Here is a 16,694-nt window from a genome sequence, read left to right on the forward strand (position 1 = left end):
CTGGATTTTAGATATATTTATGCAGTCTTTCAATGGTGAATATGGTTTGATATTCACCAGAAAAATATCAATTTTAACAGAGACGAAGTCAAGGTCAATATTGATATTTTCCTGGTGAATATCAAACCGTATTTACCACCGAAAGATTCCATAACTGTTTTATTATATAGTTCGAAATATAATAAATAAGAAAACTGACACACATACATGTATAACTTCCGTGTTTTCTTTCGTAGTGTGTAAGACATCATTTACCGTCGTTTACTGCTCAGATACATTGCTTACTCCAAACGTTGCAACCATTTGAGGTGTCGTTCGCTGCTGCACGTGCACTGACCCTCCGGTGAATAGGTCTTTATATAAATAAATAAAAGTAATACCAATACCTATACACATGTATTTAACTTTTTTAATTTTAATTTAATATTACTTTATGGAAGAGGCTTAGAACATATATATTAATATCAATTTCTGAGAAACTGTAGGCAATATGGATACATTTCCTTTGTCTGATATGGAAAAAAAAATCCCATATTCATGATGACAGTTCAGAGTATGATTTTTCATCTTGTTTAGCTACAATTATGTCCCGATACACCTTATTTGATCAAGCTTTAGTTATAAAGCATCATTAAATTAAGGAATTTATTTATGAAATTTGAGAAATCTCCTTTCATTTACTAGATCTTGACCTTAAGGTAGTCCGATCCTCAGGTTCTGAAAATCACCTTTCAAGTCATTGAAAATGCTCACAAAAATGTCTCTGATTCACAGGGTAACGTGAATTTAGTCATGGAATTTCTTCAAAGTTTTTCATTATAGTTAATCATATTATATAGGGAAAATTATCAAATCTCAAATATATTTTCAGGCAATGCGAATTAAAACAACAGATATGCATTTTCTAATTGAAAATTGATCAATAAATGTATTTTAGGATAAAAAATATAGGTATCCAGGCATTTGGAGGAAATTGCATCTTTTTTATGCTTATGCAATATTTAAGTTCTTCTATTTACTTCAATTGTTATATAATACATTGTGTAAAAAGATTCTGCTATCATTGCTAGAAATCACAGATCAAGTCTAATTTCATATCATCCTAATAAGCATTGATATCTAATGCTAGATTAAAGGAAATTTCTCTAAATATGAATTTATTTATTTTTTTCTTTTAAGGGGTACAAATGTCAACTTTTTACAAGACCGTTTCTTAGACTTCAAAGAGCATTGAATCATATTGAGATGCATAAAATGAAAATTGTTGCACGAAAAGATCTCAGTTTCAAGCTTCATTTTGAGACTTTTTAAATAAAATAATAAATTTAATAGTTGTCCTTCCTGGCTGAGGATCGGATATCCTTATATATTATACAGTTATGGAAATGGGTATGAGGGAAATAGCAAATTTATGGTTCCCCATATTTCCTATTTTTTCATTATTTCCTGAGGGGGCGAAGCAGCCGATCGAGGGAAATAGTTTCCTGCCGAGGGGAACCATAAATTTGCTATTTCCCAAGTATCCATTATATTCCATAATTATGTTACACCGAAACAATCTAAGGAGAATTATTAAACGAGATACTCAGACATTTTTATACAATATAAGGGCATTCAAATAAACATATATACATGTAACTAAAATTTTGTTAGACATCTCACTAACATGACCGTAGGAACCTGGGGGGGTGGGGGTGGGGGGGTTGCCCTCTATAATTTTGCCGTTATATATAGAATACTATAGAAAACATACCTAATATATGCTTGTGCCCCCTTAATAATAATGTCTGATGAACTTTTTTTTGCTTGTCAATTGCAAGGAATTTTGGTAGTTGATAGCCCCCCCCCCCCCCCCCCCGGCAACTGAAAATGTATGATTGTGCCCCCTCAAAGTGAAATTGCTTCCTACGGGCCTGTCTAATACATCAATATTGAGGAAAATAATAACAAGTTTAAAAAATAAAATAATATCACAGATATTTTAAAGAATTATCGTGCTCGTCATTTGGTATTGATTTTGACTTCGCATGTTGCAATATTTTGACGTCATGGGTACATTGCTAATAAGACTCGAGATTCCTTTAACGCTCCGCCCACTGAACATTTTGATCGGTTAAAAATACTAATGAATATTAATGAGGTGGTAGTCCCAGGGAGTAGCTCTGATTTTACAGGGAGTAGTTCAAAGATGGGGGGAGTTGTGCCTTCTAAGGGAAATAGACAATTTAATGGTATTCATTTTATATAGAGTAATTACAGTATAGGTATAATAAATAATGTTATGAACCGTTTTCGTTTGTATAATTATACATGTATAGGAACAGTTTTCTATAAATAGAGTATATAATAAAATTAATTTTTTCTTCCACTTTCCATGATTTTTTTACTTTCTGAAATTCAACCTTATTTTCACATTCCTGACTTTTACAAAGCATTGTGACGTAAAAATCATACATTTTATTATGACGTCATAATAGTCTCTCTAGATACAAAAACACACTGAAAAGACCATGGGTCTCCTTCAGAGCTGTTTTGCTAGAAATAATAAAGTTGGCGTGATGAACGAAGAAATGGAAGCGTACGAGAAAGTACGAAAAACAATGGTCACACAGGAAGTGACAGAAAAGCAAGGTGGCGTGGCTTTTGATCTTACATTTGTGTCTGAGGAAACTCCTAAGATGCCTCCACCAAGATTACTCGAGAACAAAAAGGAGAACTTTGAGAAATGGCGAGGTAAGTGAATGTCTTTATTCAGCTTTCCATGGTTTGCCATAATTTATACTGAATTCTTTAAAGAGAATTGTATCTTCGCCAAATTTATTCATTTTCTGGTTTGGTAATTTAATAAATTCAAAATTTTTTATATGGATGCATGCATTGTCCTGACATTTGCCAATACCTTTCTCAAATAGTAGTCAAATTCTTGATGTAGAAGGGAATTCGAAACTAGTACAAAAGAAGGGAGGAATCAAAAATTATATTATTTTGTTTCGTTTATGGTTTTTCCTGATATATTAAATTATTTTGCCAATCTGAAACGCATCTTATTCTTTTTCGTATGAAAGAGTCTCAAGAGAAGGCCCAGGCCCAGAAGCAGGAGCGGGCTCAACAGAAAAGAGAGGAGGTCCGTATCCAGAAAGAGATCGATGTCGCCCACAAGGAGATGGAGAGGCTCGAGAAATACATCAACCTTACTGCCGAATAAATTTAACTCCTGATTCAATGCTTTAGCTATATATATGGACAATTATTCTGATATTTGCAAATTCATTTTTCCGAAAGATTGGTACCAAAGAGAGGACACACGGGCTCCTTTATTTTGATTTGTTGTTTTGGCTTTTAAGTGATTATTTGCTTTACTTTGGTCCTTTTATTTGGGGGGGGGGGTCCAGAAAGTGGGTCTCAGAGACAGATTTGAGGCTACAATGCATGGCGGACAAATATTAATTATCCAAATTTTTCACGCCTTCCGGCCCAGTGAATATCTATTCCATCAGTGATCAGGAATGGGTATTTTCTTGCAACAGCCATCCCGTCCGTAATCGGCTGCAGGAATTGGGTTTCCTCGTCAAAAATTCTAAATTGTAAATGATACATCCATTAAGAGATGTCTGAGAGCTCTGCCCCCCCCCCCCCATTTTTTTTTATAATTCTGTAACTTGAAAAAATTTACAAATAAAATAGTTGCAAAACATTTATCTTAATTGAAAAAGTCTAGCTATAGGCATTAAGGCGAGGTAACAACTCATAATATATATAGAAAACATTTTAATCACTTCAAACATTAAAAAAAAAGGAGAAGAAAAAATCTCCAGGAAAACATAGAAATCAAGTGAAAAATGTCATATTTAATCTCAGACTAGCTCACTTTTAGATTTATGTACAACCCTTATACACGCAGCTATATATATCTGTGCTAATACCATAATAATTTGAACAAGACGTGCACATGAATAATAAGGATTACGTAACATTTTACATGTATAGATATGGACATCCTTGGACTCTGAAGAAATTGTCCCTACTACCCACAAACTTGTAATCACAGGCACGTAGCATCGTTTTTCAAAGTGGGGGTCAGTCAGAAAGATCCCAGGTAGCACAAAACGTTTTCATAACATTTTTTTCACGTTGTATTGATGTTATCTGAAAACGTTTTTAATAAAACGTTTAAAAAATGTTTTTAAAACGTTTTATTTTGGTTGTAAAGACGTTATTAAAAACGTTCTTACCAATCATTTTAAAAATGTTTTTCATAATATTTTTTTCCTGTTGCAAGGAGGTTTTCAGAAAACATTTAGCATTTAACATTAATTTCTATAATGATAAAATATCGCGCAGTATAAATTGAATAGCATGATTAAAAAAAATACCTTGTGTAATAATTATTATAAATTTCATGAAATACAAATGTTACCAGACAACATGAATACAACATTGTCTTAAAATGTTTGCAAAACATTGTAAAAACGTTACAGAAATATCAACTCCAAGCAGCAGAAGTTTTTAATTACTTAGTGTAAGACGTTACATGTATATGAATAAAATTTCTGTTTTCTTATAAATAGCTCCAGAGTTTGAGTTATGATTGATTTTGAGTTGTGATAATTAAATTCAGACCCCAAAAATTAAAAAAAAACAACAACAACACGGAAATGTGTTCATATTTTTCTGTTATACCATTGTAAGAAATATTTATATATAACAAGGAGAGTAAAAAAATTTCCAAAAAATTATTTGTTCAACAAAGTTCCTGAATTAAATAATTCAGTGGAGTCATTTATTTGTGCTATGGGAATTAAGTTCCCCCTTCAATAATGTTTTTATCGAGAGTTAATCGAGTGACACAGCGGGATGCCATGGCCAGTGCTGATGCAGCCGATCCTTGTTGCAAACTATTTCCATGTGATCTATATAGGTCAACAGAATCACAGTTTTGAAAAACCCTACAGCATTCTTGTAAGACAACGAAAAGGAATATCTTACAAATGTCAACATATGGTATGTTAAATTTTAAATAGTATTCATTATGTATATTTAGCAATCATATTGTAGCTGTAAATACATATGCATTTAGAATCTTAGATCTTTCATTCTCATAGACTTAGGTGTATATATGTTTATAAAGTTCATCGGCATTTGAATTTGGCGGGCGATTTGTTGTTTGAAAACTTGGGTTTATTTACATGTATTAAAACTGTTTGACGGGTTTCAAAACATAATTAAAACATAGTTGGGTATAGGAATGGGTGTGGGAGGGGGCCTTAACAAGACAGGGATAAATAATTATTAAGAGGTGGATTCGTTAGACTTTTCCGAATTTGAGTTATGTATTACAGAATACAATGCCACGTACGTTAAACCTATTTTCTTTTGGAAGGGAAAGGAGAGGAATTAATTAATCAATCTCAGGCTTGATTATATATTTGCTAGCAATCAAATTTTGAAATACACATTCTTCATGATAAAATATAACACTCATTTTAGTGAATGCAGTGGTTTCAATGCAGGGCGGAGATATGCAGGACAATGATGCAAACAAATTCCATGGGTCAGTTCACTGAGACTGGACAGAGGGTTGAAAAGTGCACCCCTTTAAAGAATTATTAAGAGTAAGTTTTATCACCATTAATGCTAAGAAAATGCATTAAGATTCAGTTAACATATCAACTTATAAATCATGTTAAAATATCAACTTAAAAATCATTGGAAAATGTATACAGCAAAAGGAAACTGATCTAAGTACTAGTAATGCTGTGTTGTTTTCATTTAACTATTAAAGATAGGCGTCGGAACCAGGGGGTCTACGCCCCCTCCCCCCAACTTTTTTGCAAAGATAGACGTAATAGAGTTAGTGAAAATTCGGGTTTACCCCCCCCCCCAACGTTTTTGTTGGTTTTGCCCCCCCCCCCCCCCCACTTTTAAATTGCTTCCGATGCCTTTGTTAAATATGTTTATAAATTAACTTATTTACAGTTCTTATAATGAATTTCACATTACATTTTAGTAGCTGCTGCTTACAAGGCTTACAAAGCATCGAAGACAATCTCTAACGATTTAATGAGAGGTGGGACGAAGAGGTTTGATCCATACCTTTCTGGAGGGATTATTAAGTATGATAAGGTACGTTTGAAGTTGGTTGTCAGAAATATATAGATATATTACCACCTGTAAATTTTTGTTTAATAATACAACTGTATAACAAAACATACTTTCTTTGTGTTTATCAGATTTTTATATGCTAGTATGTGTAGTTAGTTGTCAGATGCCCTATAACATGGATATGTTTAACTTTAAAGAAATTTACGAGTATGAATGGGTAATCATTTAGTCAAAGTTTTATGTCCAAATCTTTGTTTTTCAGAAGAAAATAGAGAAGTCCAAGTGTATAACAGATTAATTTCTAATGGAATAAGGATGCTGTGATCTTTTCGTATTTCAAACAGTACAAATTTCATTTGAAGGAAGACTGTAATTTTATTGTGCAGGTGTTTGAAAAACAGCGTTTAGACAACATTAATGAATGGATTTTTTATTAAATTATAAGAAATACATGTATATTGTTTATTATGTTGTAAAATTGATTTTTTTAAATGTTTTAAAAACGTTTTAAGAAATGTTCTCAAAGCGTTTTTAAAAATGTTTTCCAAACGTTTTTAAAAATGTTTTTAAAACATTTCAGTACAATATTTTTGCAAAACGTTATAATAACGTTTAAAAAACCACACAAAATAACGTTGTAATAATGTTTTAGAAAATGTTTTCATAACATTTTCATAACGTTTTTATAACGTTTTAATAACGTTGTTGTGCTAACTGGGATAACTGACAAGATTTTGACAAGCCCCCTCCCCCTCTCAGACTGCCCAATTAAAAATATATATATATTTCAAGAGGAAGGGGGACGTTAAAACTCTATTCAACAAGAAAAGATTTTAAAAAAACATTATTACATTAATTTGGGAAGATTTGACAAAATGGTGGTGGTGGTGTGGGGGGGGGGGGGGGGGGAGGGGTCTGTCCATACTAATTATCAGGAAATTAAGGAATACCCCCCCCCCCCCCCATACTACGTGACTGAATTGGACTTTGTAAAGATGTGGATTCTACACTTAGGGGAAATGGAGTTATTTATTTATTTACATTTTAAAGTAGCCTTATGGCACTGATTCCCTGACACGACTTATATAATATCCTCCAGACTTTTCGTCCCCTTTCAAGTTCCATCCTCTGGGGATGGGATTTGTTGTTGTTTTTAAATCAATATTAATAAATTTATTGTTACAGCGTCAGTTCACGTATACAGTGTATGTTTTGAATAAGAAATAATAAGAAATATCAAGCAACAGATGTTAATTTGAAATCCCAATTACAAATTAACATCCGATGCATCACGATATTTCAGAAAAAAAAATCGCATGATATCTCAAGTTCTTTAATTGACAAGTTTCTCCATAATTATTTTTTGGTTTTCAAAAAAGGAAATATAGATTTCAGCATTTTTTTAAAAAATCTTATTCCAAGTCTTTTACATTTTCTGAAACAAAGATGTCTTAAAATAAATAAATAAATAAATAAATAAATAAATAAATAAATAAATAAATAAATAAATAAATAAATAAATAAATAATAAATAAATAAATAAATAAATAAATAAATAAATCAATCAATCAATCAATCAATCAATCAATCAATCAATCTTTTATATTCTCTGAAACAAAGATTTCTTTTAAAAAGAAGTAGAAGAAGAAGAAGATTTATTTTCTCAGTAGTTCATAAATTTATTAATGAATCTGGAAGATTTAATTAACATTTCAATTTATTTATGTCACTTGCCAGTATTATTTACTATGTTATTATTGTGACAATTGTACTAACTGTATTAATGTTACTAACACCAGGAGAAGAACTTGCAAGTTGTAAGAACTTGTTTCTAATCCTTTTGTGTTACGCAATAAAATATGTTCAAATCAAGAAGAAGAAGAAGAAATTTTACTTTTCATTTGGTTTTTAATGAATTCTATACCGATGTTCTTAATACAAATACTCTAATTTTGAAACTAAAACATGCGCTCTTTACACTGTAAAAATGATGTATAGATTTTGAACACAATATATACATGTTTAGGTTTAACATGTTCAAGAAAATGTTTACATGCTAAACGCGAAGGGAACAAAACGCGTTTAAACTTCACATGTTTAGGATCTAAACATGTTGATATAGATAAGAGTTTGGAGTTACCAAGTAACTAACGTTTCTGTGCTAAACATGTTTAAGATGTAAACACAATCACAGGATGATGCAATTCGCGCCACTTTCTGAGGACAAAGGAATTGGTCAGTAATCAAGCGACCACATGCAGCCATGTTGGAAACATGATTGAGGGATCTTATCTTGGTAATGTTTATTTTCTTGTTTTTAAATGTTATGCCTGTTTTATGTACAAAAATATTTAATATATTAAGGTGAAAACTTTATTTGTTTCAAGATAATTAAGCATTTTTATATATAAAAAAAGGACATATTACAATATATAGATTTTGATTATATATATGGAGATTATGTGAGAAAGGATATTGTAATCAGACTCTCCAAGAGCGTCATTCCCTCATCCTGTTCATATATATATTGTCTGAATTCAAGAAAAAAAATGTACAGTATATCAAATCAGAGCCGTGTTACTCCCATTATGTAGTCAAATGATAAATAAATATCAGCGGCTTGGTCGACGAGAAGAATGATGACATGCTCTTGCTTAAAACCCCTTTTTGTATTCCTATTGCTACGTAAAATAATTTGTGAAAGTTGACATGAATAACATGTTCAATGATTAATGAGTAAAGATACTATAATTTTTAAAATCATAAAAACGTTATTTAATGAAAATCGGGATCGGTATGCATCTCGCAGGTCGGGTTTGGACGGCACATTATTTTATTCGTGTAAACATGCTCCTCGATGGCAAAATGTTACCTCTTACCAATCTCCTGTCCATTTTCATCATCGTACGTGTAATCAGTTAATTTTATTTATAGTTAAAAGTGAGAGTTGAGGGAATCATATGAAAATTAGTATATATTTTTTTTCCCCAGTTTATTCAGATTATGGACCAATATGCTGCATCAATAAAAGAAGATATAGAACTGTTTCTTTTAAATCATGTGCCATCGAAGACATTAATCCGTGCCAATAACACCGAGGTACTGGGTTCCTTGAAGATAGAGGCAGAGGAACTATCAGAGGAAGAGACAGACAGGTTAATTTATTACTTAGTGGGAACATTCCCACAATTGAGAGATTTGGGGGCATACGACATCTCGGAATTGGTCCATGACACTGTTAAATTTGTGATAAAAAGAAGCAAAGAAAGAGGTATGTGTATTTCTTTCTTTGCAGTTCTCTGCCTTTAAATACTGAAATCTATTATATATGTACAAAGATTTCTTGACATGTAGTTATTAATATATAATTATTATATTGTCTGTCAGTCAATAGTGACTTGAATCTTCACCATTTGCATTTTGAACATACAGTACATGTAGTTCTTCCAATTAAAAATAGGCAAAATATAGAATATGGGTACAGAATGTTCAGGTCAAGTTGTATATTTTATGGAGGGGTTGCTTTCAGTTTTATAGTCACCCTTCATAACATCAGGATTCATTTGTAAATATAGTGCTGGTGTGCCAACATGTTGATTCAAATTTCATCAATTCTTGCTAAATGAGAAATGTGTATAATGTTGATAAAGTCGCATGGTGTACATACATTGAAAGGACCAGTATTTGAACATTCATTTAAAAGCTGTGGTGTGGCTTCAGTAAATGGAATACAAATACTGTAAAAAGGCCAAATACAAATTATCATAATTTTTGTAAATTGTTTATATTTTTTTAAATGAAGTCATTAATTTTCTTTTTTCATTAACTTAGGAAATATGTCTATTGATGAGAAATCTTCACTGGATGATGTTTATAATTGGCTGATTGGGAATGGTATCAGCATTGAGACAAGTTCCATATTCAAAGGTATATATTTAATTCAGTTTTATAGTGCACATTTAAAGTTTTTGTTCTATAGTATCAAATTTATTCTATTTTCCCTGCCAATGCAAGTTATTAATCAAGTTTAACTAGTCAACAAATTAACAAAACATCTCTTTTCTTAAAAATTACTTAATCCTATAGTTAGTAGATTGTGTTGTTTTCATGTCCCCAGATGACATATACAATTTTGTATTTCTTTTTTCTTTAGGTTCATTTTGATGAATGCATGTGCATGCCAATTAGGGAAATATGAGCTTGCAAAATTACTGTAGCATGTGCCCTTTTTTCTGCCACAGCAAAGATAGGTTATATGGACATTTGTTAAGAAGGCATAAGTTTGAACCAAACTTTATAGTACATTGCAGCAGGGCAGGATGTGGGGCCTCTTTTAAAACTGTGGCAGGATTGAGGACCCATCATTACAGAAAGCATGCCAATGATCCTGAGGCTGAAAATTCTGACAATGATATACTAGATATTAATGATGATCAGGATGATATAGAAACAGAGACTGAAGACTTTATGAAAAAATGGGAAGCACAATTTATCTTGATGCTAGTGGCTCAGCACAATTTATCTCAAAAAGCCATTGATGACATTTTAGTATCAATGAAACAAATGAATAGCTTTCGAAATAGCTTAATGAAAGAACATATACGGTCACAAATGTCGGAAGATTTGTTCGCCAGAATTGACCTGGATGAAATATTTTCAGACAATATGTTTGAGGGATTAGAGTCAAAATATTTGCGAGAAAAATATTTTGAAAGATACCTTGGTTATGTTAAACCAGTTGCTGTAAAATTAGGAGAGAAACGTGTAAATGTGAAATTGCAAAACAAATACCGGTTCATAGAAAAAGATGTCTTGGGATACTATGTTCCATTTTTCTGTCAACTCCATGAGATTTTAAAGATGCCAGAAGTACAACAAGAACTTCATGCTCCCAAGAGGTCTGATTTTCAATTTTCTGACATTAGAGATGGTGCACATTTTCAGAACCCTTTTCTAAGAGATCATCCTGATGCATTGTTATTTTGCCTTTACCATGATGACTTTGAAATTGTGAATCCAATTGGTTCACATCGCAAAAAACATAAACTTTCTGTATTTTATTGGACTCTACTGAATATTGGGCCGGAAAATCGTTTCAAATTACAGGCAACACAACTACTGGCGATTGGAAAATCTACAGACCTGAGAAAGTATGGTCTATCAAATCTTCTTCAAGATTTTGTTGATTCATTGAACATTTTGCATGAAGGAAAACATTTCCTTATTGGAGAAGAAAGAAAAAAATATTATGGAATGCTTTACTGTGCTTTAGGAGACACTCCAGCTGCACAGCTTATGGGAGGGTTTAAAGAAGGTGTTGGAATGGCAGAAAAACCGTGTCGAACCTGCGAAGTAAGATATGACAATTTAGCATCAAGTTTTTCAGAGGATGACTTTATTAAAAAGGATGAAGCAGAGCATAAAGATAGGTGTGATGTATTGGACCAAATTAAGGGAGAAACCAAGAAATATTGGTCTAAGCAATATGGCATCACTGGAAGAAGTATACTACTGAAGATTCCTGAATTTGAAGTAACCAAGTGCATATTGCATGATCCAATGCATGTTCTTCTAGAGGGAATAGTCAAATTAGAAATTCAGTTAATGCTTGAAACATTTATTGAAAAGACAAAATATTTCTCACTATCTTATCTCAATACTGTAATAAGAACTTTCAATTATACAACAGAAGAATCAACAGATAAACCACAGGAGATAGAAATGAAATCTTTGAGAAGACCAAACACCTTTCCAATGACTGCTATAGAGACAAAAACTTTTATGGAACTCTTACCTTTTATGATTGGAGAAAAAATTCAGCCTGATGATGAACACTGGAAAAATTTTATCAGACTATTAAAGATCACTCTTCTTGTTATTTCCCCTATTGCTTCTGATGAAACAATTGCAACACTAAAGCAACTGATACATGACCACAACTCAAATTTTTCCAAGTTATATCCAGATATTCAGTTTACACCAAAACTCCATTATCTTTGCCATTTTCCGAATCAAATCATTCACTTTGGCCCAGGCAGAAATCATTGGTGTGTTCGAATGGAAGCCAAACACAGTCTCTTTAAAAACAAGAAGTGGAAAAATTTCAAATCACTACCTTTGTCAGTTGCTTCATATCATCAGCAGTGGATGTGTCTACGACAGCTTAGTGTACAAAATGGAAAATCTGAAGTATATCTTTATTCTGGTGATTCAGTAGGCGTTGGGTCATCTATGAAATTTGCTGACTTGTGTGATGGTATGAAAGATGCAATACATAGAAATGAAACTCATATTCCTGATACAGTTCTTCAGACCAGTTGTGTAAAGCTAAAAGGGATAACATACAGAATTGGAAGTGTACTATTGAAGAATTATGATGAAGATGAGTTGGATTTTTGCGTAATCAGTGATATATATGTTTTAAATAACATCAAGTACTTTCAATGCAAACTACTAAATATCATTGAATATTGCCCCATATTTAATGCTTTTGCATGTAGACTAACAGAGGAAACTTTCTGTTTCCCTGCACTAAGTATAAAATACAAATGGCCTCAGATTAGTCATACATTAAGGGGACAAATGTATGTAATGTTATTCAATGTAGATTTTTGTTGGTGTTAATCCTAAAATGAAGCCTGAATTCTCACATAGACATTAATAGGAAGTATTGTCTCTATATGAAAATTTTAATTTGCCACTACAGATAATGAAGTGGATGGATTCAGTTTAATAAATATGAAGGAGAGTGACATTTTTTTGATGATACCTGGAAAAGTTGGACCAGCAAGGAAAATTTGCACCCTTATTGAAAAAATTAGAAGAAATGAAGAAAAAAGTGAACAAAATATTGAGGGATATCGCATTATAGAATATAAGGAGGACTCAGCAGGGTGCAAGACCATAGAAATTGAACCTACTACGACACAGTCTGCAAATGATGATCCAACACCTCAGCCAATAGGAGGCTTACAAATCTATGAGGTACCAGTGGCAACATTACCTGAGATTGCAAGTGGTGGCCTAGATCTTGAACATGTTGAAGTAGAAGGCACCTCATTTGAAAGCTCAGCTGAAGTGAGTACTTTATATCCAGTGAAATGTTTCCAAAGAAATAATTTGAAATTATGTTGATTTAATAAATTGAAAGCAAAATTTTAAATTGATACGTTTTTAGTTTATTCTACCAGTACTTTAAAAAGCTGCAAAAAGACAAATGCAATGTTCTTTAATTAATTTAAAAACATTAATATGTGTAATAAATATTTTTTTTTCCTTTTAAATTACAGAGCCGTAAACCGTCAAAACCAACATCCACTGAGTCTTTAGAACAGTATATACCATCATACTCTCCCGTTGTAAGATCATTACTGGAAAAGGGTGAAATCTACAAAGAATGGGATAAAATGATCGAAGAGACAGCCTATCATGTTTTAAGTGTTGGTAACTTTGAAACAAAGGGAATATATACCGACTTTGGAAGATTAATGTATTCCAAGTTTCCCTGTATTGGACACTCTGCCACAAAAGATCCTTGGGTAAACCATTTAAAGCAATACTAGTATGAGCTGCATTTTTGAGAATTTTATTTTGCTATTAAAATGTGTCATTATGATAAATTTGGAAGTAATTTAAACCTTTTATGATTAATAAGACTAAAATAAAGTATTAAATTGTTTCAAAAGAAAGATCTCTGTACAATCAAATATTTAGTATTATTTAAGAAAACTATATTGTACAGGATGACAGTAATGTAAATTTGCATCATTAAGAGCTTGTAAATAGTTTTTCTATTACAAATATGAACAACAGAAGTTTATAAATGTTCTTTTTCTCTGTCCTTGAAATAGTTAATGGCAATTTTGCAACAGAAAATTTTGACATCAAAGTTGCAGCTCATATTGCTTAAATTTTATATAATAGAGGTTTTAAAATCTCAGATAATGGTTTTCTATATTTTCTGTATTTCTAGGGATACTTCAACAAAAAGTTGTCACAAAAAGTAAGACACATAAGGTGGAGATGGAATGCAAGAGGAAAGGCTGTTGAACACACAGCAGAGAAAAAGCCAAAAGTGTGCTTGAAAAAAGTCTCCTCAACAGATGGTAAGCGAAATATTTATCTTTCAAAAGGCAGAGAGGGTTGCATGGGTAGATTGCTTTATTTACAGGTGACACACAGAAATAACATTTATTGCTGAAGATAGCTAAATTGCAAATCAATAATATCTTGTCAATTTTCATTTTATTCTAATGTTCATCAATATCTTTTTAAGAGAGAATGACCCTAGAAGAAGCAGAAAATGTACTGATGGAGGAATTTAAAAAACCAACCAAACTAAGAGACAATGCACTTATTGCTAAGACTCAAAGAGATACATTAAAACAGAGAAGATTGTTTATAGAAAAAAGACATGGGGGATCTGTGGAACATCTCATCAAGAAGTTTCCATTTCTAGGAAAAGCTGCGTTTGTATGTAATTTATATCTGCTGTTATTTTAATGAATTTTCCTTTCTTGTGATTTTTGCAATGTTAATGCAGTGTGCTCTAATTTAACGTATAGTGCAGTAAAGCATATTTTTTAACTGTTGGCTATTTGTCTAGGATCTTGTTTGTATCCCTTGCATTTTTAAGCACTCTATAGATGAAGGTATTTTTCTTAATATACAAAACAGAAATGGTTAGGTATTGCTAAGATTACCCTTCTTTATTTCAGATTGAGAAGGAGTTTTTCCTTATCAAACAAAACCTGAAAAAAGATGCTATTTTGGCTCACTGGGATGAAGTAATGAGAAAAGTGTCCCAAATATTCATGGAGGAAAACTCAGACTCTGTGAGTGTTATACTTACTTTAATTAAGTATTGAAGTATTTTAAAATTTGTTATACCTTAATCCACATAGTAATAGAATTTTTCTTTTATTAGATTCCAGAAGTTACAATAAAGCTTTTGAACAGATTGGAGGAATCAATCAAGTACAAGCATGGTACCAAACAGCTTCCCTTGATTACATCGTGCAAGGTATGAAATAAAGCCAGTATCAGTAGTAAGAAAATAAATTTTAGATGAAAAAACTTATCATTTTTCCAAGTTAAACTCTTAAATGTACAATGTATAGTTTTTATGTCCCTTTTTTAGGCAAGTGAGTGGAAAGGTTAAAAAACAAAGCATGACGACCCACCAAGATTAGTTGCAGTTCTCAACCAAAGGAACGAGATTCAAAATATGTATATTGTGGGAGCAGGCCAGGAGGTTGACACAAATGTGGGAATACTCAGGGATGGACTATTACGATTGATTTACTCCTACTATGCATGGGATTTGTCATATCCAAAACATTTTCAACTTCTGGGCTTTTTGCAACATTACATATTAGAAGACAGGGAGAATAAATTTTTTGTTTCCCAAAACTACATGAAATTCTGCAAGCGTCTTGACGCTACACAGTGAATCATGCTACTGTAGAATCTCATTATTTCTAGTTCAAATTTCTACATTTTGTACTATTTGTTGACAAAACCTGACTTTGTTGTAAGCAAGAAAACACCATTGGTTTGTTGTTATAAATTGGTTTCAATCTACATTTCAATGGATTTGTTTCATTTGAATGAAATATTAGTAAACATAGGTGTGTTTAATTATGTTTGCTTTAGACATACTTTGTAGTCAATTATGAATATGTTTTTGTCATTTCTTTTTGCATGTTCTACAAAAATGTTAACTGGTGTGAAACATTCCTGTTTACTAGTATATCAGATCTAAAAAGATTCCAAGATATAACCTTTTGAGGATAAGGTTCAATGTTATGTTACTTATGTCAAATGTATTGACTCCTATTAATTGTACTTCATGACATTGATACTTTTTTTTTTCTTTTTGGTACTTTTTAATGCAACTAATTGTAATTATTGTATTCACGTTATGGTAGATTGCCTCTATAAAAAGGTAATTATATACTGTTCTTCAATTGTTCTGTTTAATGAGATCAATACATGTAGTTTTTATGTATATTTTGTGAATATTAGGTTCATTACACTTGACTTAAACATGTCTTTGGTTGAGAAAGGATAATCTTAGAAATTTTAGAAGTCAAGAACTCGATATGTTGTCAAAAAGTGAAAGTTTGAAAATAATTTTTCGTTTCAATTTTTGAATTGTTTAGAATTTGGATTCCTCATTTAAGTATAATTTCTTTTCAAAGACATAATATACATATTCAAGTACTTCTTTAGTATTAGAATAACATATGTTTTTGAGTGATGCATGGATTTGATATCAATAGATTAGTTTGATTAATAAATTAGATTAATGAAGTATATTCTTATTGATTTTTTTTGTAACTGTAATGCTTCTGGGATGACATGTATATACAGTAATGAACAAGGATGACATTTACATGAATTTTCAGGATTTTTGGACAAATAATGAATGCAACAGTATATATTCTCATGCAGAGCAAGGATACCTCTTTTGTGTTTAGAATCTAAACATGTTTAAAACTAGAACATGAAGAAAGGGTTTAGGTGTTTAATTCCTAAACACATGGACTTCTAACACGTTTAGACTCTAAGCACTTTAAATAACATGTTGA

The 16,694-nt window shown here is 31.7% G+C and overlaps 2 protein-coding genes across 2 annotated transcripts; both read left to right on the forward strand.

The window, feature by feature from the left end:
* The first annotated feature begins 2,510 nt into the window (after positions 1-2,510).
* LOC133188879 (uncharacterized) lies at positions 2,511-3,323 on the forward strand. The gene is made up of 2 exons (XM_061324362.1): positions 2,511-2,733; positions 3,066-3,323. The coding sequence occupies exons 1-2, from the start codon at positions 2,511-2,513 to the stop codon at positions 3,203-3,205; spliced, it is 363 nt and encodes a 120-aa protein (XP_061180346.1). The 3' UTR covers positions 3,206-3,323.
* A 5,618-nt stretch (positions 3,324-8,941) lies between these two features.
* LOC133188386 (uncharacterized) lies at positions 8,942-16,416 on the forward strand. The gene is made up of 10 exons (XM_061323781.1): positions 8,942-9,006; positions 9,094-9,373; positions 9,934-10,029; positions 12,809-13,179; positions 13,392-13,640; positions 14,075-14,207; positions 14,378-14,574; positions 14,820-14,936; positions 15,029-15,124; positions 15,242-16,416. The coding sequence occupies exons 1-10, from the start codon at positions 8,950-8,952 to the stop codon at positions 15,260-15,262; spliced, it is 1,617 nt and encodes a 538-aa protein (XP_061179765.1). The 5' UTR covers positions 8,942-8,949; the 3' UTR covers positions 15,263-16,416.
* The last annotated feature ends 278 nt before the right edge of the window (positions 16,417-16,694 follow it).

Source organism: Saccostrea echinata, unplaced genomic scaffold (genome assembly GCF_033153115.1).
Source record: "Saccostrea echinata isolate AGI-Se365-2 ecotype Australia unplaced genomic scaffold, CSIRO_AGI_Sech_v1 ptg000016l, whole genome shotgun sequence".
In the NCBI taxonomy this organism is placed as follows: Eukaryota; Metazoa; Mollusca; class Bivalvia; order Ostreida; family Ostreidae; genus Saccostrea; species Saccostrea echinata.

Bases quoted from the DNA above. Each gene is read 5' to 3' on its own strand.
- LOC133188879 (XM_061324362.1), top strand. From the start codon at position 2,511: ATGGGTCTCCTTCAGAGCTGTTTTGCTAGAAATAATAAAGTTGGCGTG. The intron at 2,734-3,065 runs GTAAGTGAATGT...TTCGTATGAAAG, and splicing joins GAACTTTGAGAAATGGCGAG to AGTCTCAAGAGAAGGCCCAG.
- LOC133188386 (XM_061323781.1), top strand. From the start codon at position 8,950: ATGCTCCTCGATGGCAAAATGTTACCTCTTACCAATCTCCTGTCCATT. The intron at 13,641-14,074 runs GTAAACCATTTA...CTGTATTTCTAG, and splicing joins CTGCCACAAAAGATCCTTGG to GGATACTTCAACAAAAAGTT. The intron at 14,575-14,819 runs GTATGTAATTTA...TCTTTATTTCAG, and splicing joins TTCTAGGAAAAGCTGCGTTT to ATTGAGAAGGAGTTTTTCCT.